At 45.1% G+C, this 21,043-nt stretch overlaps 1 protein-coding gene across 3 annotated transcripts in view; it reads left to right on the forward strand.

Moving 5' to 3' along the window:
- KALRN (kalirin RhoGEF kinase) overlaps window positions 1-21,043 on the forward strand; it is a 573,088-nt gene that overhangs the window by 321,042 nt on the left and 231,003 nt on the right. For all 3 annotated transcript variants that reach the window (XM_024756492.1, XM_024756493.1, XM_024756494.1), the window contains exons 20-25: window positions 866-981; window positions 1,484-1,606; window positions 9,081-9,263; window positions 10,518-10,636; window positions 13,409-13,475; window positions 14,065-14,174. In XM_024756492.1, the coding sequence (XP_024612260.1) occupies window positions 866-981; window positions 1,484-1,606; window positions 9,081-9,263; window positions 10,518-10,636; window positions 13,409-13,475; window positions 14,065-14,174 (718 nt within the window). The remainder of the gene's footprint in view (window positions 1-865; window positions 982-1,483; window positions 1,607-9,080; window positions 9,264-10,517; window positions 10,637-13,408; window positions 13,476-14,064; window positions 14,175-21,043) is intronic.

The following is a 21,043-nucleotide window of genomic DNA, read 5'->3' on the forward strand; positions in this document are numbered from 1 at the left end:
CTTTTAGCTTTTCTTATGATCGGTCCCAACCAGCATGGAAGTTTGGGCCTAGAGACATGATTCCGTGATGACGTGATTCCAACATAGCTTCCCTAGGCCCATAATTTAGAGGTTTTAAAATTGAGGTTGTGCTGTTGAAGTGCTAAGTGCACAGCCCCTTGTGTGGGACAGAGCTCATGGCAAGTGACATGGCTGTCCATGCCGTTACCCCAGTCCTCATGCCGTTCCCCGCTGGCCCTCTCCTAGAACCCCTCAAGAGTGGCTGGTGTTCCTGTCAAGTCTGTCCACTCTTTGCAGGCTCCCAGGTGCCAGTTATGTTAGCTACTATTTTCAGCACCGATCATTCCCAAGGTCTCTTATCATCAAGGACTAGCTTTGGCGTGAAGAGTATCAGAGTCACTTTTTTTTTTGGGTACGTGGACCTCTCACTGTTGTGGCCTCTCCAGTTGCGGAGCACAGGCTCCGGACGCGCAGGCTCAGCGGCCATGGCTCACGGGCCCAGTCACTCCACGGCATGTGGGATCTTCCCGGACCGGGGCACGAACCTGCGTCCCCTGCATCGGCAGACGGACTCTCAACCACTGCGCCACCAGGGAAGCCCCAGAGTCACTTTTAAGTCACCCTGGGGACGTCCTCTTCCCCCCTTCATTGATAGAACCTCATCAACAGGCCCTCCCCCAGTCTCCCTGATCTCTGGGAAATTCTCTCTGGACCAAACTTTTGCTCCCTTGCTTCTGGTGCTGGATCAGTCCGATGGGGAGACTTGAAAGTCTCAGTTATCTGGCACCTGGGAGCGGGGCTGAAGCAGCCGGTCAGATTTGCTCAGGACCTTCCTGTGACCAGCGCCTGTCTCTCTGCCCTGCAGCCATCCTGAGTGAGCTCTTACAGAGGGAGAACCGTGTCCTGCACTTCTGGACCTTGAAGAAGCGGCGGTTAGACCAGTGCCAGCAATATGTGGTGTTTGAGCGAAGCGCCAAGCAGGTATGTTCAGAGCTTTCCCTGGCGTTGCCTCCGTTCTGGGGACCATACAGAGGCCTAGATGACCAAGACTTGGGACAGTCCTCAAGAGGGTCATAGGAGCAGGCAGAGTAGAGATGGGAGGTGGGGATGAAAAGAAGAAAACATCCTTGCACTGACCAGCCGTTCAGCCTTCACCAGGCACTCTGTTCAGAGTCTGGTACCAGGAGTTGGGAGGAGATGCTGGGGACAGATTGCTCTAACTCATAGATGACACTGGGCCTGGCCTAGAAGAGTCCCCAGTCCAATGGACAAGACAGTCTCTTTGCTGGTGGGTTGTTCCAGGTCTAACAGGGGAGGGCTCTTTCATAAAATCAACTTCCAAGCTACATACTGATTGAATTGTGCCGGCATTTCCGAGGTCCATCATGCTGTCCCAAACTACAAACCTTCACATCAGAACGTGGAATGTTTTCTTACTAACAGCTGGCTTTTGGGGCACTGAATGGGTCGTTTCCTCCTACAGGCGCTAGACTGGATCCAAGAAACAGGTGAATATTACCTCTCAACACATACCTCCCCGGGGGAGACCGCAGAGGAGACTCAGGAGCTGCTGAAGGAATATGGAGAGTTCAGGGTGCCTGCCAAGGTAGGAAGCATCCCGGAGCCCTCCCCTTCCACCCAGCACTCCCCAGTCTGGCCAATTTCACATTGTGGGAGGGAGGACAGCCTCTGTACACAGAAATGCTTGACTACGGAGGCAAGGGTGGGGGACACACAGGTAGGGTCGTCTCCTTTGAGACCTGAACGTCCAAAGAGATGCAGCTGTTGGTAGAGCCTCTGTACGCAGGAACTCAACTCCTATATGCTGTGCTTCCAAATGGTACTCATCTTCGTGCTCCAGATTCTGGAATCTGCTGTATTCTTTCAGACCAAATAAGGCAAAGGAATGTATTCATGGGAAATGCACATTGTGTGGGAATATCAGCCACATATTCTTGAAATTTGAATGCTTGGGAAGTCCACCTTTTGGGAAGGGCCAGTGGCTATGGGTGGGTTCACAAAGCAGGTTCCGGAGCTGACTACCTCCCTCGGGCCTCACCCTGCAAATGAGCCAGGCTGAAGTCTCTGGGGAGCAAAACATGCACTGGTGCACGTACCACACACGCTCACACCCCCATTCACACTGAGGTGGAGAATGAAAATAATATAATAGAAGGAAATCTCATTTTCATCTGTTTTCCCAGCCAGGATTTGATCTGAGGACCCTTGGCTTTGAGTGAAATCTGATGTCTCAGTTCCCTCTTTGTAGCATCCTTGTCCCTCACACGGGGCTCCCTGCCATGGAGGACCATCCTTGGCATCACTTCCACATAGGGCAGATGCTATTCCCAGGACGAGAGGAGCTTTCGTGAGAGTCAGGGGTGGGGGGAACATATTAATGCCTACCTTATCCAGAGATCCCTCTGACACTACAGCAAATTTCTCTCTAATCTGCTGCAACAAAATTAGCCCCTTAGCCTCGTTCCTGAGCTGGTATTTCAGAAGTGGTTATCCACTTTGTGAATCCTACACTCTGAACTCTTGATAGTGGGGAGCCTTCCCCTGCACACTTGTGAGCTTTGGGGCCTTTTCACCCAATGTGAAGGACTGTCATTTCAGATAAGAGATTCATTTCAATACCAGCTAGCGCAGACAGTGCCCAGGAGGTGGCAGACGCACAGAACCCTTTTCAAATCCAAATGAAAATGGTTTTGAATTACCCACTTTGCACCTATCTGCCCCTCTCCAAATAGTGTCAACAACGACCCACTAAGAGGCTGAATAGTATCAGATCCACTGGTGATCCTACTGACGTAGGATGGATCACAGCAGAAACCCAGAACTTCCTAGGATCAGAGTCTGTCCATCACCGAAGTGGAAATGTGGAGAGTCATTCAGTCAATTTAATTCATCCTTCCTTGACAATCTTCCTGTCTTTCTCTTTTCTATTCACATTGTTGTCACCCTAGTTGGGTTCCATGCATTTGGCCTTGCCTTCCTTCCAACCCATCCTGCCCTTCACTGGCGTTCATCTTTAAAACACCACGTTGGTCAGATTACCACCCAGCTCAAGAGCTTTAATGCTTATGCAGTGCCTTTAGGCAGCACTCAACAGCGTCTACGACGGTGCCACCTTACCACTGCCACTGTATCTTCAGTTAATGTGTTTATGCAGACTTTATGCTCCAGCTGAATGGATATTATTTTCTTACCCTCCGAGAGATACATCATTTATTTTCTTGCCTCTATATCTTTTCTATACTATATCTCTGCCTAGAATATCCTTCCCTTCCCTCTAGTTTGTACTTTTTAGGAAGACCCCGCCTTCCCACTTCAGTGCCTCTTCCTCTGTGTCCCTGCCTACAGGCCGGATACAATCGGCGTATCCCTGCACTGCAGACATTGTCTGTGCAGCCCTTAAGGCACCTGACCTGGACCATCCTGTCCTCCTGGCAATGTGTGCGCAGCGTTATCTCCTGTACGAGCCTGCAAGATCCCAAAGGACGAGAACCATGCTTTATTCACGTACCTAACTATATCTTATGCATTGAAGGGAGGCTACAGATATTTGAGAACATAAGAGAAAAAGAAGTTTGGGTAGATTTCAACAATGCTTCCTTCCCAAACCTCTATTTAATATGATTCTTTTACTTTGACTCTCTCTCTGTTCTCTCTCCCTCTTAAGTGTTTCTCTTAATGGGATTTCATCCTCCCATCTATCATTTCCAAGTTTCAGGGCTATTTGTTCTGAGAATATCTACAAGATAACAAATCCAGCTGGGGACCTTCTGATGAAACGCAGTAGCCTCCGGCCCCACTGCAGTCCCACTTACCAGAAGCAAACCTCTTTTAGCCAGCCATCTTTGGTTTTAATCTTTATAACCAATAAAGTGAATTTGAAATGGAAACCAAATTGACCTTAAACCGCACGACAGTAAGTACGGTGGCCCTCATGATTGAACAGAGCAACAGAGTATACTGAGTATATTGAATTATTATACTCTGTTCCAAAGAAACAGATCAAGTAGAAGAAACACTGAATATAAAAAGGTACCTTCTATGTAGCAATATACGAATGTGAGAATAAAAATAAGATAAAGAGAATTTGGATGAGGATAAGAGGCAAACAAAATTTTCTTTCTGTGGTATGCTGTGGACAATCCAGTTAGAAGAATGCCAATGATATTTTCCTATTGTGGGTTTCAAAATTTATAAGGGGTCAAGGTACATGGTGATAGGAAAGCTTAAGCATCTTGACATCTGGAAGAACTCTATTTCTTCTAACAGCAAAACTCTTTAGATTCTTCTGTTTTTACAATTCAGTAGTTCTTCGTACGTTCACAAGGTTGTACAGCCATCGCCACTGTCTAGTTCTGGAATATATCATCCCTCCCCAAAATAAACCCCATTATACATCAGCAGCCACTCCCCTTTTCCCCTCCCCTCAGCCCCTGGCAACCACTAATCTACTTTCTATCTCTATGAGTTTGCCTGTTCTGGACACTTCATGTAAATGGAATCATGGACTCACATAATATGTGGTCTTTTATGTCTGGCTTCTTTCACTTAGAGTGTTCTCAAGATTCATCCATGTTGTAGCAGTACTTCATCGGTACTTCATTCCTTTTTGTGACTGGATAATACTCCCCTGTCTGGATAAACTACATTTTGTTACACATTCATCAGTTGATGGACATTTGGATTGTTTCCAGTTTGGGGCCACTGTGAATAATGTTGCTGTGAACATCTGTGTACAAGTATCGGTGTGAACATATGTTTTCAGTTCTCTTAGGTATATACCTGAGAGTGGAATGGCTGGGTCAGGTGGCGACTCTATATTTAACTTTTTGAGGAAATTCCAAACTGTTTCCCAAAGTGCATACACCATTTTCCATTTCCACCAGCGGTGTATATGAGTTCTCACTTCTCTACATCCTCTCCAACACTGGTTGTCATCTGTCTTTTTTGTATAACCACGCTAGCGGGTGTGAAGTGGTATCTCATTGTGGTTTTCATTTATACTTCTCAATGAGTAATGATGTTGAAAAAACTCTTTTCTAAACTGATAATTTTATCTCTGAAAGTGAAAGAAGCTATAAGATAAACTGGACTAGCTTCTTCTTAACGAAAGAGAATTAAGTGATAATTAAAGTGACTGGAGCTTTAGCTGAACTGAATTATGTCTTTGAATTTGGATAGCCAGGAAAAGGAACACTGGGCTTGTCAGAGAGGCCCTTTCTACGAGAAAAGTAGAATCTAAACAGTTCAGATAAAATATGGTCATGTTTACGTTTCTGAGACTCTTAAGAGGAATGAACATAGCTCACATGTGATAGACATTTTTGAAAGGTTTCGTTTTTCATATTTAACAAGCAGATCTTTCTCCTGTGGAATGAATATGAAGATACATCTCAAGGAACGGTTTTCCCACTCAGGAAGCACGATAATTGCATTCCCTCAAAGAATATATCAATAAGTACAGGGCAGACCAGCAATGAAAGGCCAATTGGATGCTTATAATTAGATTGTGAGAATATGTCAAGAAGCCTAAATTTTCAAGACTTGTCAGATTTTCAAGAGATACCAAAAGGGCTTTTCACAAACTATATTCAGAGTGAGGTGCTCTGATTAGGGGAAGATGATATAATATTAACTGATCAAAAGAAGGAAGGAAGAGAAAAAATAAGAAAAATAGAACTACTGAACCCTTATTTTTAACCTCTGTCTTTTCCAGCAGAAAACATAGAATTGAAAATGAAAGGGCAAAATATACACTAGGGGACACAAGAATCCCAAGATAAGTGAGTTGTGTTCTAAATTTCCAGGCCCAAGTGAATTATATTCCCCAAAAGCCCCCTTTGTCCACAAGATCGTGTCCATACTCCTGAACCTAACATGCAAGCACCTCTACAATCTGACCCCCACTTTATCAGTCTGTATAAGTTACTCTTCTTGGTGGCAAGATTTGAATTTCAAGCTGGCTTAAGTTTAGAAGGGGAAAAGATTTTGTATGGCTGTATTTGGAAATAAAGAAGACAGAAGATGTGTGGCTGGACCTCAAAGGAGCCCAGGAAAAGCTGAATGACTCAGCCCAATGGGAAGAACAAGACACGTGGCATAGTCTCACCTCTGGAGATGAAAACTGGGATGTCACCCGAGACTAGGGCAGTTTCAGCAGCCACGTTTCCGGGTCAGCTCATCTCAGGAGATCAGGCATACATGACGACCACCACTGTGATTCAGCTTCCCTTCTCTCCTCTACTATTTGCTTTCAGTTCTACTCTCCACCCAGCCACCCAGTTCCCTGTCTCTACAGTTCACATCCCCAGAAAAACCAGCTTAATTGACCCAGCATGTTGCCCCTGTCCCTGTTTAGTCAGAGCTTCTAGGCCAGGACACCTTGGAAGTCGCTGGCTGCATATTGATGGGCTGCCCTCAGGGGACAGGTTTTACCTCTGATCTCATCAGCGGTAGCCAGGCATGGGGCAGGTCGCACTGTGCCACCGTAGTCACCCACGTATAAGAAATCACTTCAGACTGCTCTCAGTAGGGGCCGTGGGCATGGTTGGGGTCAAATCTTTTCATCTAATTCTTCCCAGTGTAAACCTTCAGTTCTTGCTGGTCTGATGTTACTCACCTCCCAGCACAATAATTATGCACTCATCCATTTACTCAACATTATTATTATTATGGTATACATAGTAGACATTGGAGCTACAAATGAATAAGATCACACTCATCTCTTAGAAGCGCATGGTCTAATGAAGGAGACATAAATAACTCAGCGTGGTACACGCCAAAGTAGCAGCGTGTGTGGTACTGTGGGAACACTGGGAAGGGCACCTCCCACTCGGCTTGTGGGGAGGAGGAGAGGTGAGGGAGGGCCACTGGGGTGAAAGCAGGGCTGAGGAGGAGCCACTCATCACATTGTGGGGGGCAGGTGAGGTTTATTTAACATGGCTGGAATTTCGGGGCCACGGAGAGCAGTGGAGACGGTCACGTGGGCAGGTGAGGCCACGTGGGGAAGAGCTTGTCTATGCTGCTAGTTTCACTGTCTGTTTGCTCCCCCTGGGTCCCACACATACCTGGAATGCTCTTGATCACAAGCCACTATCCCTGTTGACTCTGAATCAGTTTTGATGTTTTAGGATATAATTTCCTCTGATAGGAAATTGTAGGGCTGCTCTGGTAGGACTGCAGCTACCAATTGGCTATAAACCCCCATCTCGTGCTCAAGTCTCCTTACCAAGAGCAGAGAATAAATATGTGTTTCCAAGATTTTATATGAAGATGGATTTCTTGATTATAGCTACAAAAATTAATCACTGTCTTAAGTAAGTGACAAACCTAAGAAAAATTGTTTCCTGGGTTAGAGGGGAAGCCCTAAATGCAAGAAATGGAAGTCCTTGGAATACCAGGTATCTTGTATTGACCGAGTCCCAGCGCCATTATTCTTTGCCTTTTCGTTGCTAAGGAGGTGTTTCTCCTATCCTCATACCTACCTTCTTTCCTTCACACCAAGCTCTTCTGGCCCCTTATCTCCCAGCCCTGGGGACCAGCCCACCGTGCTGAGGTAGGAGAGGCTCGAAGGTGTTGAGTGAGTTGCTGGAGAGCGGGAGCCCTGGCCGTGGGGGACCAAGTTCTCTCTGCTTGCTTCTGGCCAGAAGCTTCCCTTTGGCAGTTCTTGAGAGGGTCAGTCTCTCGTGGGAGGGGCTGTGGGTGAGCCTGGAGAGGCACGGGTGAGGGTGGTGGCATAAAGAAAGAAAGGCCCTTCTGTCTGTTCTGTTCTTGATCCAGTGATTTTCTGTCTCGGTTTCCCTCAATTACCCAGATTGTAGCATGATCCAAACCTTGTACCTACTTTCCCCCGGTTTGAAAGATAAAAGATTACTTCTCAGAATATTATGTAAATATTCTTCTGAGCAAGCGTTTGCTTGTTTGAATAGCCCTTCTGTTTCCATATCTTACCCAGCACAGGTCCCGCCTCCCCCATGACACCTTTTCTGCCCCTGCCAGCCCACCTTCATTTTTTTCCTGTTTTAAAATTCCTGCCGTGTTAACTATACATATTTCTTATTCTGACATTCAATTACATAATGCCCTGAGTTATTGAACTACTCTGTGTGAAAATCTTGTCCCTCTAGGGATATAGACAGTCTGGTGGAAATCTCTTTTTCTTCTTTTGTTTACCCCCCAGATCTTTCCCCGCAGCCCTCTGCACAGTGATGTGGACAGAGTAGACGTTGAACACACTCCTGTTAGAAATGAAATTGACCCACATCAGGGCTCCACCTCACTTAGCCCCGTGATGGACATTAGCTTCGTTCACTCTTCTCTCCCTCTCTCTCTCTCTCTCTCTCTCTCTCTCTCTCAAGGAAGCTAAAAACAAGATCCTGGCGGTGAAAGGGACAAAGTTTACTCTTAAATCTGCTAGTTAGATTTCTGTACAGCCTGGCTGTGCCAACTCACCTGATGTTTAGAAAGCCTTCTTCAGGCCAGTAGGGTAAAGGGAGAGAACTAGAAACTATGGACCAGAGGCAAACGGCTCTATCACTTACAGGTTGTATGAACTTGGACAAGCCCTAAGCCTCAGCCTTTTCAATCTGTGTTTCAAAGAGACCCGTACCACCTCCCTCCACCTGCCTCCTAGGGATGCTTTAAGACTCAAACGAGTCTCAGCTGTAGCATGAACATACTCTGTAAACTGATAAAGTGCTATATTAATGAAAGAGATTCTTACATCAATAACCATACTGGCTAACATTTATTGCTTACTGAGTTTTTACTGTGAACACTGTGTTCCAGACACATCCTACATTGTCAACTCATATAATGCTCACAACAACCCTACAATATAGATACTATTATGATCCCTATTTTGCAGATGAAGGAACTGAGGCACAGAGGGTTTCAGTAGTTTGCTCAAGCCCTCCCAGCCAGTAAGTGACAGCACTGGGATATAGACGGAGGCAGTCTGGCTCTGGGGTATCTATGGCTTCCATGAAGAAGGAAAGAGGGCTGGAGTGAAGGGCCATGATAGTAAAGGTAAGCTAGTAACTTACGACCATCTTTTGGGGCAGCAAACAAAGGAGAAGGTGAAACTCCTGATTCAGCTGGCCGATAGCTTTGTGGAAAAAGGCCACATTCATGCCACAGAGATCAGGAAATGGGTGACCACGGTGGACAAGCATTACAGAGATTTCTCCTTGAGGATGGGAAAGTACCGGTACTCTCTGGAGAAAGCCCTTGGAGTCAACACAGAGGTAGGTGTGGGATTGCCCAGCTGGGACATCCTCCTTTCTTACCTCCCTCAGTACTGCTGTTCATTGCCGTGGAGGGAAGCTGGGTTTGCAGAGGAATCTTCCTGAGCTGTTGACCCCTAGAGCACTTGCCTTGTATTGTCCTTCTCCTGGAGGGACTGGATCTTGCTGAGCCATTGGCTTCCAGCTCTCCATGACTGGTGCTATATACAGTGCAAAACTGGCTGGCCAGGGGTAGGGCCTGTGGCTACAGAACAGAGTTTTTCTGTGTGTAGAGTTAACTGTTGACTTTGAGGATTAAGCCCTTTATCTTGGCTTCATCAGTACTGTCTTCCACCCAATTATGTTAATCAAATGATTAGAGTCCTCAGTATGTATAATAGTGCTCTTTCAAGAATAAGGTATGCAGTTTGTATAAAGTCTATTTGACATTTCAACTGAAAAGAAGTACTATTTTCCAGGAAGTAAAGGAAGACTGACTTTTAATCTCTTTTTATAATAGGGGTCATTAACCTATGAATTAAGAGCTAAATACAGACTGGCAATTTAATCCTAGGATTTCTAATTCTTAAACCTTTAAATAGACTCATACTCTGAAGCAGAGCAGACTAGAGAATAAAGTGGTCAAACCACAAAGATTGGGGGAATTAACGTCTCCCCCAGGCTTTAACCTGTGAGACTTTTTTCCTAGAGGTTTTTATTCTATATAAATACCAAACAGTGGTTGAAATAAGCATGGATGGGCAATTAGAAAATTCAGTAATTGTTCTATCATTTAGCTTTCTATTTCCAAGGGAAGTTGCTTGTTTAAATAAAAATATTTACTTTTATTATTTTCCCTTGACAAATGAAAGTTTTATATCTTTTTACATTTCTGTTTCACATCTGTTTTAATGGTTAATCATCAGTCTTGGACCTGTGTGTGTGTGTGTGTGTGTGTGTGTGTGTGTAGATCTAATCAGGCCCAACGTCCCTGAGGAGCTATGACACTAATTATAAAAAGTGTACATTCTTTTTCTTTGTTGTGGATATTATCCCTGAGCATTTGACCTGAACATTTTATACTTCTCTTATTTGAGAAAAAAATTATCCCATGAAGAAGAGTGCTTGTGGGTAGCAATTGGTGGGATTCCTCATCTTCTCATCCTTCTCCGTAATATCTTTCTCTGTTCTTCCCTTCCCCCACCTCCACCAACTCTGGTGAGTTGCTTTCCCAAAGCATCTCCAAGGTGACCTCTGCGATCTCTCTGTGTGTAGGATAACAAGGACCTGGAGCTGGATATCATCCCAGCAAGCCTTTCAGATCGTGAGGTCAAGCTCCGGGACGCCAACCATGAGGTCAATGAAGAGAAGCGGAAATCAGCCCGGAAGAAAGAGTATGTGGGGGGTTGGGCGTGAGACAGTTCCACTGACTGGCAGGCTCCTCATGGCTATGCTTGGTTTTCATTGCCACCCGTCCCTTTAGACAGCTTGCTGTGTCCCCATGACCACCTACAGAGGTTGGAATGGACAGACATGATGCTTCCACCCACATTTCACACTAACCAAGAACTTTAGGGCATTGGACAGAAGAAACAATGAACCATGTCAACCTTACAAACCGTGTCTTGATCACTCTGCTTTCTTTATATCAGTGTTACAAAGTTACACATAGCCAGAGATATGCAAGGGCTTTATGAAGAGTATTTTGACATTCCTTTTGGGTAATGCTGGAAAAAAAATGGTGTGTTCTAAGATTAAGAAGGCCTCTGTAGTTGATTTTATCAAAATAAAGTAGGACCACAGGTCCCTTGGAACTGAAGAAACTCAAGCTGGTCTGTGAAGTCAGAGCTTATGTTTCATCTGGGCTGCTGTAAGAAAGTATGACGAATCAGGTGCTTTAAGCCACAGAAATGTATTGTCTCACAGTTCTGGAGGCTGGAAGTCTGAAATCAAGCTGTTGGCTGGGTTGATTCCTTCTGAGGGCTGGGAGGGAAGACTCTGCTCCAGGCCTTTCTCCCTGCCTTACAGATGGCCATCTTCATGTTCACATGGCGTCCTCCCTGAATACAGGCCTGTGTCGACTTCCCCCCATTTTAAGGATACCAGTCATTTTGGAACGGGGGCCCACCCTACTCCAGTATGACCTCATCTTAAATTGCATCTGCAATGACTCTGTCTCTAAATGAGGTCACATTGTGAGATACTGGCGGCTGGGACCCAACATATGCATTTTGGGGGAGACACAATTCAACCCATAACAGAGAGGGAAATGAGGAGACAACACGTGGCCAGATCTTCCCGCTGGGCTGTCTCTGAGACACCAAATAGCCAGAGGACGGTAAAGGGTGGGTGGAAAGTAAAACAAAACAGGGTAGAGGGTAGTGGAGCTAAATTATGAGGAAAAACTGCAGGAAGCAGATGGAGAAAAAGGGAGAAGGTAGAGGCATGCCAGAACCCAAGGCAGTAAAATCAAGGACAACTTTTCAAAGCAAGTGGGATTACGTTCCTTCCGATATTCCTTCTTTCTTTGTTTACCAAGCACTTACAGTGCACTAGGAACTTTGCTTATAGGATCTTGTTTAATCCTTGCAGCAGCCCTGTGTGATCAGCTGTTTTATAAGTAAGGAGTCTGGGGCTTGGAGAAGCAAGTCCTGCCTCTAGGAAATGACAGTCATAATTCAATTCCTGGTTGTCTGACTTCAAAGCTCATGGACTTTCCACTCTACTAACAGAGCAAGACTAACGAGAGAGTGGCTCATTAACTCCTGCAAAAGGGAATTTTTAAAATCAATAATTTAATAGAAAGGCCACTGCTAGAACAAAGTTTTGCTTTAAGGAAAATCCCACCAAGATAAAGGTTCAGGAAAAGATGCTGCTCATTTTAATGTTTCTTCTGAAATCTCCAACCAGGGGGCACTTGGGATAATCCCTCTCAAAATTTTTATGTGATGGAACACCTTGTAAACAGGGATTCTCATTATGAAGTTCCATGAGAAAATGACATGGAAAATCTAAGATAAATATATAAAAATATATTTTGTGCTGAATTAGATATTATCGCATATCACATGCCAGCTAGGAAGCACCATTTCTAAAATAAATTTGTCAAAGAAAGAAAGTGACGTAGGTACACTACAGTGAAGCCACGCATCGTGAGTTGAACGCCCGCACGGGTACATTGTGTTGTTTAGGGGTCCGAGGTGGAAGGAGCATATGTGTAGCACAGCTTCTCTTTGGGGAGACTGAAGAGTAGTCAGTTAATATCATTAGCTTGTGCTGTGCTTGGGATCACAGGCTCAGCCTCACGCACATCAGTTTGTGACGTAAAATGACCCCATTAGAAGCGAGCGGTCAGCACACTATGGCCTACAAGCCACATCTGGCCCACCACCTGTTTTATATAGTCTGTAAGCTAAAAGTTATTTTTTTATATTTTTAAATGGTTGAAAACTATCAAAACAAGAAGAATATTTTGTGACGTGAAAATCAGATGAAATTCTTTTCTGTTCATAAATATAGTTTTATTGGAACACAGCCAGACTTACTTTTTTAACATATTGTCTGTGGCTTCTTTCACACACAACAGCAAAGCTGAGTGGTTGTGACAGAGACTGAATGGCCCACAAGTAGTTACTCTCTGGCCCTTTACAGAAAAAGTTTGCTAACCCCCAGTCTCGGCGGTGGTGTCTCGGGCATCTGTTTCTGGCTTTTAAACCTGGTTTAACCTGTGGGACTGTGAACCGTTCTGGTGTGAGTCAGCAATTCTACTCAGCAGGAGTCATCATTCTGGGAGCTACAGTAAGAGGAGCATGGGAAGCTGAGTTGGTGTCTAGTTGGTGAGAATGAGTGTGAGCGGCATTACAAGCTTATGTGTACACACACACACAGATGTGCAACTGAGAGCACACACATATCAGCACACAATCACAACATGGTAGAACTAGGGGGGGTAAAAGGGGAAGAGAGTATGGAACTAGCTGAGCACAAACGTGCTGAAGGGACACAGAGCAAATGATCAGAGTGAGAGGGACTCGAGACGTATATTGGTAAAGTAGAAAAATAGGACATTCAAGAATGTCATAAATGCTGGGGTGGGGGCAGTGAAGTTTGAAGGAAGGGAGGTATTACATCTCTAACCAACTAAAAGCCTATTTGCTTCCTTCTAGATTCATTATGGCAGAACTGCTTCAGACAGAGAAGGCTTATGTGAGGGACTTACACGAGTGCTTAGAGGTAAGTCTTGCGGTCATCAGTTCTCAGCTGTATTAGAAACTGACATCCTTGCCACGTCAAGTCCTGGAGAGGAGCTCAGTACTCTGTCTTCTCCCGGAGCTTGAAGAATAAAAAACCAACCAGAGGACATCTTTCTCCCAGAGTCAATAATAATTGCATGGGAGTTTAAAGTGCTTTGGAAAGAAACTTTTCTCAGACTGGAACTAGGCCCAGCAAAAAAAAAAAAAAAGCATATAACACACTTGAATTCAAAATAAAATCTATGACACAGTCGATGAACTTAAGTTGAGTCTAAAAATCTGCATCCTCCCCCCGACACACAGTCAGACTCAAACACATTTAATAAATAAGAAGACTGTGGAGTGTGTGTTCTTGCTAAAGTCTGGGATGTGAATTTCCCTAGCAACAGTTCACAGTAATGGAACATCCAGGTTTTCGTTCTTTCCATTCTGCTTACTTACCATCTCACTTTTTAGGCTCTACATGCATTCCCAGTCTGAGCCTTACCCCACAGCTTTGAAGCCCTGTTTGTTTTGTGTGTATTTCACGTGGCAGTGCTTGCCAGTGAGGAACTGTTGCTGTCTTACAGACCTACCTATGGGAAATGACCAGTGGTGTGGAGGAGATCCCCCCTGGGATCCTTAATAAGGAGCATATCATCTTTGGCAACATCCAGGAGATCTACGATTTTCATAACAAGTAGGTTGGTGGAGGGTTTCAGTGGAGCACACTCAGGGCCATAAATACCCAACAGCAGGGCTTTCCCAACAAGTGGACCAAAGCTGATTGGGAAATCTTGCCTGGTAAAGTATTGCCCATTAAATTTTCTAAGTCAGTGGCTGTCAGACTTCTTTCTCACTCACACTTCTTTCTCTGCAATGGTCTAGAATTCCTAGTGGAGGGTGAAGTCAAGTATTCATCAGTGTCTCTCCCCAGTGTCCTGAGGGACCTACCTGCCAACATCTTCAGACCCAATCAGAATGATAGCCAGGCCTTGAGGAAGTAAAAGTAGCTTCTGCTCATTAAAACTCTTGGGAATCCTGACATTAGAATTCATCTGAGGCTAACCGTCCTACTCTGTGGGCCCTAGGTTTCAAATTCCACTGAAGTTTTCTTTCAACCTAAATACTTCCTCCACCCGTAACTACCTCATCTTCCCCACCCTCAACCGAAACAACAACAGATGACAGATAGTTAGATAGATAATCAAACTATCTAATGGAACATATTTCTCGACAGCTTATAGGGGAGAACATCAATCAACCCTCTATGTTTTGTTGAAATCAGTAGAATCATAGAGCCCTAAAACCTCACAATTCATTTTTTCTAGCTGCCAACTTGATTTAAATATCTTTCCCACAGCATACTAAACATGTTCCATCATTAACAGAGGGTCAGCAAGAACATTGGTTGATTAGTTACATAACCAGCTTATGGAAATAATTCCGTTTCCAAAGTACAAATAGAGGAAACCTCAAGACCTGAGAAATAATGTTGACATAAAGTCCTATAGCTCTCTGAGAACCCTGTTGCAGAGAAGGGTTGAGGTAGAGATTCAGGGTTGTAGGATACAGTCCGGAGGACGTCCTAGGGTCAGGCTAGTCAAGGCTTTGACTGAATTAAGCAGTCATGATGAAGATGAAACTGTCAGCTCGGAGAGGTCCTGGGGAGGCAGTGGGCACCGGTGTAGCAGCCCCCCTGAGGCAAGATTCTAAAACAGCACCGCGCCATCGAGCTCTGTGCAGTGATGGAAATGTTCCGTGTCTGTGCTGTCCAGTACAGTAGCCACTGGTCATGTGTGCCTAGCGAACACTTGAAATGTGACTATTGTTACTGAAAACTGCATTTTCAACTTTGTTTAATAAATATAGGTGGCGGGCTTCCCTGGTGGCACAGCGGTTGGGAGTCCGCCTGCCGATGCAGGGGACATGGGTGGGCCTGTGGGCCATGGCCACTGGGCCTGCGCGTCCGGAGCCTGTGCCCCGTGGCGGGAGAGGCCACAATAGTGAGAGGCCCGCATACTGCAAAAAAAAAAAAAAAAAAAAAAAAAAAAAAAAGAGTAGCTGTATGTATGTGATCTTTCTCTAGGACCTTTGTCTCTGTAGGTATTGAATGGAGAAATTCCCAAGTACCAAAATTTCTATAAAGAAGAACAATTCACTATATAGAATTTAATACCTACAAGTAGTAATTTTAACACAAATTGGAGGTTTAAGTGGAATGATACTTAGGTTTTACCCTCCACTCTTCCTATTTTCGTACTATATCTCTTTATTATAGAACTAAATGTAAAGATCATGAAACTTATCTACTGAAAAACTAGATCCATTTGTATTGCATTTTGCTAAGCATTCTGGGAGCGCTCGGATAAGGTAGTATGTGCCATAAATAGATCCCCCAAACGGTAATGATTTTGCTAATGCTGTCTCCCCAATTTGGCCTACAGCTCATGATGTGGGAAAATCATTTATTTTCAGTTTGCCTTGTATTAGATTTTCAGCTTTGATAAGGACAGCTATTTGTTTAAAATGCTCATCACCTTTGGTTAAATCTGAACTTTACTTTTTCCTTTTCAGTTTTTGGAGATATGGCCATATGTGAGTCTGGGCAATAACATTTTTATAAAATCTCTGCTGTCAGGGATCAGAAGGTCTTCCTGACCATCAAGTACAACCATTTCCACTTACAGATAAGGACACTGAGACCCAGAGAGGGGCCAGTGACTTGCCCAGTATGTGACAACTCTCCCTTGAAAGATTAGGTGTAGATTCCAGGGGCTGGGTTTCCCACCTCAGTGCTCTCTTCCCGTCCCCTACTCCATAGACCACCAGCTGGCACTGCCAAATCTGGTTTGTTTGATTCATATCTAACCAGCTTCCATATGCATCCTCAAATTTGAGGAAAACCCATTTCTTCCATAGGTGTGTCATCCAGGTCACACACCCTTACAATAATGACCTGAAATAAGTCAGTTTTCAGCAAGGGTTGGAAAGAAAAGTAGGGGACCAACAACCAGGGCTGGATAACCCTTCTGCAAACTCCCTCCTCCAGGTCCGGCCAGAAGCTATTAGATTTGGACTTGGCCACCACCCACTGCCCTACCAGCCTAGTGTTCCCTGGCCCGAGGCTGAGGGCCAGGGCCAGGGCTAAGTGGGACTGAGCTGAGACACTGGCCAGGCTCAGGGCAGCCTTCCAGGGCACCAGGTAGCCGGGGTCAGTGGGGAGCAGAGGGTGGTGTGCAGCAGGGCAGGAGAAGACAAGGTGGGGGGGAATGATGGGAGAGGCCAGTGAACCACTGAACGAGGCCCACACTTCCATGATCTCCCAGGAGTTCCACCCTGGGGTCGGCCCCGCACTGGTTTGGAGATGGAGTTGGTACCCAGTGAGGAATCTGACCAAGGCTCTGCCCTCTGAGTTCTGGGAATCAGTGAGGTATTGGTGATAAGGGTGGAGGTGAGCACAAGTGCAGATCAAAGGAGCAAAGAAAATAGTCTCTGTTGGAGTAACAGGAAGGCTTCCCAGAGGAGGGGCATTTGAGATGGAATTTAAATAACCAGTGGGATTTGTACAGCCGGGCACGGCTCCCTTGATGATGGAGGAGAGTTTGAACACAGGCCCTTTCAGGGAGGAGAGTGGTGAAGTCTAGGAGGGAGGCCGAGAGGCAATGGGAGGAGTTTGGGAGTGAGTCTGAATCCTGGGTCAAGGATGGGGGAGGTCTGGCCGTCACACTCCTACTTAGACTGTGTCTTGTCACGTCTGTGTCTGTGAGATTGAGGCTCAGGAGGGGAGAGGTGGTGGGTGGAGATGGTATGAGTCAGAAATGGTGGTGTAGGAGAGCACGAAGGAAGGCAGGAGAGACAGAGTGAGTGGGAAAGTGGGGTAAAATACCTGGATAGAGGAGAAGTGAGAACAGTGGATAACAAGGGGAAAGAAGAGATGGGGAGAAGGAGAGAGGAAGGAAGAGGGGAAAGGGGGGCACTACTAGAGGGAGATGGTAGATCAGTAGAGAGGGAGAAAGGGGGAGGGTCGAGGGTGAGAGGGAGGGAGAGAGATGGATAAAGACCTAGACCTCCCTGCGTCCTATTGCAGGCAGGAGCGTCAGCAAAGTGCTTTTCAAATATTTTTGATCATGAACCAAAGAAAAATTATGTATCATGTCCTGATATGCATATGCTTATACATTATATATAAGAGGAAAATTAAGTCCTCCAAAATAACACCCTCACTATGTGTGATGCACTCTGATATTTTGGATTGGGTTCCATTCTCCTTCCTTTTTAATGCTGGTTTCCACCCGCTAAATTGATTTTACAACCCCTTGAAACACAGAGGGTAGATCTGTAACTACAAGGTGAGGAGCTGGCTCCACCAAGCGGTGAGAAAAGGGATGTGCAGGTCACAGCCCCTTCTGGAGGCCACACTGCCAGGCTGCGGCTGCCTTCTCCTCCGTTGCCTCTCCTACTCCTTCCCACACACACACCCCTTGCTTCAAAATATGCGTATTCTGTGCTTTCTATGCTTTCTTCACACTCCAGGAAAATCTCGTTCTATCCTACTCCCTTGTTTTATAGAAACTGGAGCTTACAAAAGTTCGTGACCTGCACAAACCAATTAGTAACACAGCCAAAGAATCCAAGTCTTCATAACTCCCTATTAAGTCACACTGTCATTTTCTTAATATTCAAATGCCAAGCGAAGAGGAAGGGGAAGACTTGTGATTTTTCTTGGGCCCTAAACCCATACTCTAAGGGATAACTGGGGCCTTACCCATCAGAAAGGCCCTAAAAAAAATTTAGCTGTGATTTTGTTGCTACTGTTTTTCAGTAAGCCGTTGACATTGGTGCTGGTTATAGATATTGGGGAGTACCCAAAGTCAGACAAAGTCTAAACATTCATTTGGGGGTGTTCAAGTCATGTTCATTTCACTTGTACACACTAACTGCTTAGCGTCCTTGCCTAGTTGCTAAACAGGCTATCAATGGCTATGAATAACATTAAATGTGAGATTGTTTATATTTTACTTTAACATTAAACTTATATTTATGCAATACTTTTTTTTTTTTTGCGGTACGCGGGCCTCTCACTGTTGTGGCCTCTCCCGTTGCGGAGCGCAGGCTCAGGACGCGCAGGCTCAGCGGCCATGGCTCACGGGCCCAGCCGCTCCGCGGCATGTGGGATCTTCCCGGAACGGGGCACGAACCCGTGTCCCCTGCATCGGCAGGCGGACTCCCAACCACTGCGCCACCAGGGAAGCCCTATGCAATACTGTTTGATTCATCTGATCACACAAGTTAAACAAACTTAGGAAATATTAGAGAAACATATTCAACAGGTAGCAGTGCAGCGAGATAAACTGCTGCTTGAGGTTGGAGGTGAGGGTGGGGCATATGCTGAGTAAGAGTCCTGCCTTGCACACTTTGCCCCTTCACCGCTAACGTAAGCTGAGGTTTCTGCTGTGAAATAAAGGGACAGAGCCCACTGATTGTCATGGCTCAGCCCAGGTGATCAAACTGTGCTGATTAAACGCTTTTGTGAGCAATCTGGTACCTTCCCTGGAGTGTGCACAGCTCTCCACTAGTTTAACAGCCGCTCAGTGTGCTAACCAGCTGTCCTGGCCTGCAGTCCGGAGCCTCTTCCAAGATGGGCTCTGAATCTGTCTGGTCACTAATGGATCCCTCAGAAACGATCTCTAGCTCCACTTGTATGAAAGCATTGATAAGGGGCAGTGTCCTGGACTGCCTGCAAAGATGAGCCTGATGCCTTTCTCCCTGGCTGCCTCCAGCTTTATTTGTTTGTCTCCTCCTCATTGTTCTTCTCCCCCCTGCCCCGTTACCACAGCACCGCCCCCCCCTTCATTCCCCTTGTCCCAACAAGTGTGCATGCACATGCATGAGAGCACGCATACACAAGGTCATCACATATGCTCCCCTTTAAATGCAAGCTGCACCCTTGACGTAGAGGTCCTCTGTGAAGGATATACTTCTCCAGAAGCAGTAAGAACATAGGCCAGATTTACCTTTGGCGAGAATAACAAAATCAGAATGACTCAGGGTGCCTTTGGAATGGTGCTGTTTCCATAGTACTTAATGACAAAGCTCACAAAGCTTTTCTGTCAATAAATGCTAGAGGTTTCATTTCCCAGGATCCTGTCCAAAGTCAGAGCGAAGCACCTTCCCCCTCCCCACTGGTAACCACTAGTTCATTCTCTGTATCTGTGAGTCTGCTTCTTTTTTGTTATATTCACTAGTTTGTTGTATTTTTTAAATTCCACAGGTAAGTGATATCATACAGTATTTGAATCTTGACATTTCTTTAAAAGTTTTGTTCATTTCTGAAAGAACCCCAGACATTCACGCAAACTCTTAAACTCCTTGCTTTGTTCGTTCTCCCGTGATTTATTACACATAATTATTGAAATGATAAGGACCAAGATGTTTCTATAGAACAGCTGAGGAGGAATATCCCATCATTTGTGAAGTGTTGTGACCTCTTGTGCTTTAATTTAAACTCATCACATCTATTTGAAGTAGGTAGAATGATACTGATCAGACGTACATAACCTGTCATCTTCATAAGCTTCAAATTAAAAAGCAAAATAGAGTTTAATACTGCCACTTACCATCAACAATAACATTGAGATGGTAGTACACATCCTACTCAAAGTTATGAATTGATACGCCCAGCACAAAATAAATAGCTTTTAAAATTCTCAGCTTTTTTATTTAAAAATTAAATCATGTGGAGTTGATGTAGGATCTAACAACTGGAAGCACGCTGGAATAGGGCAGTTGCCTTCAAAAGCTGACCTATGGACTGGATGCATTAGAATTACCCAGGGAGCTTTGCTGAACAGTACAGATGCTCAGATCCTAACCCAGAGGGCAGTGCACAGCCAGGTGTGGTATCCACTAACTAAGGTTTTCCAAGAGTGTTCCTTAAGACAAAGTCCCCCCAGAAATGTTCCACTCGCAAAGAAGTTTGGGAAGCACTGCACACTCTGTCAGATACTTCAGACATTTATAATGTGCGTCATCATATTATAGGATTTTGGAAGTCCTGCCATAAACTAACTAGTTTAGCCCAGCATTTCCCAAACTGACATGATCTGTGACCTTGAAATCCAATCTTTGCATAATACCCAATCAAGATTTTCCCAAGATATGGTTTAGGAGAAGGTAATCTACTATAGATTTTCCAACAGGGGCATGGTGGGGAGAGCTCTCTCGGGATAAATCTACAGGAGTGGAGCTTATTAAGATTGGGAAGCCCTGATCCTGAAGAACGAATGTTTATTTAGTGCCTGCTATATGCCAGGCAGTGGTTTGGGTTCTTTACCTACGTGGATTTATTAAATCCTCACAACATCCCCACGAGGTTATTTAAAGTTGAGAAAAATGAGACTTCGGAAGACCCCCTCACGACTGTGAGTAGGTGTGAACTCTGGCTCTTTGACTTGAGCTTGGCTGTGGGAGGGAAGGAAAGTGAGGCCTCGGGTCAGTAGAAAGGGGAGCTAGCAGTGGCAGCTGCCGTTAAAACCTGCATTTTCCGAAAAGGCATTAACTGTAGCA

Source organism: Neophocaena asiaeorientalis, unplaced genomic scaffold (genome assembly GCF_003031525.2).
Source record: "Neophocaena asiaeorientalis asiaeorientalis breed wild unplaced genomic scaffold, Neophocaena_asiaeorientalis_V1.1 scaffold22, whole genome shotgun sequence".
Taxonomy (NCBI): Eukaryota; Metazoa; Chordata; class Mammalia; order Artiodactyla; family Phocoenidae; genus Neophocaena; species Neophocaena asiaeorientalis.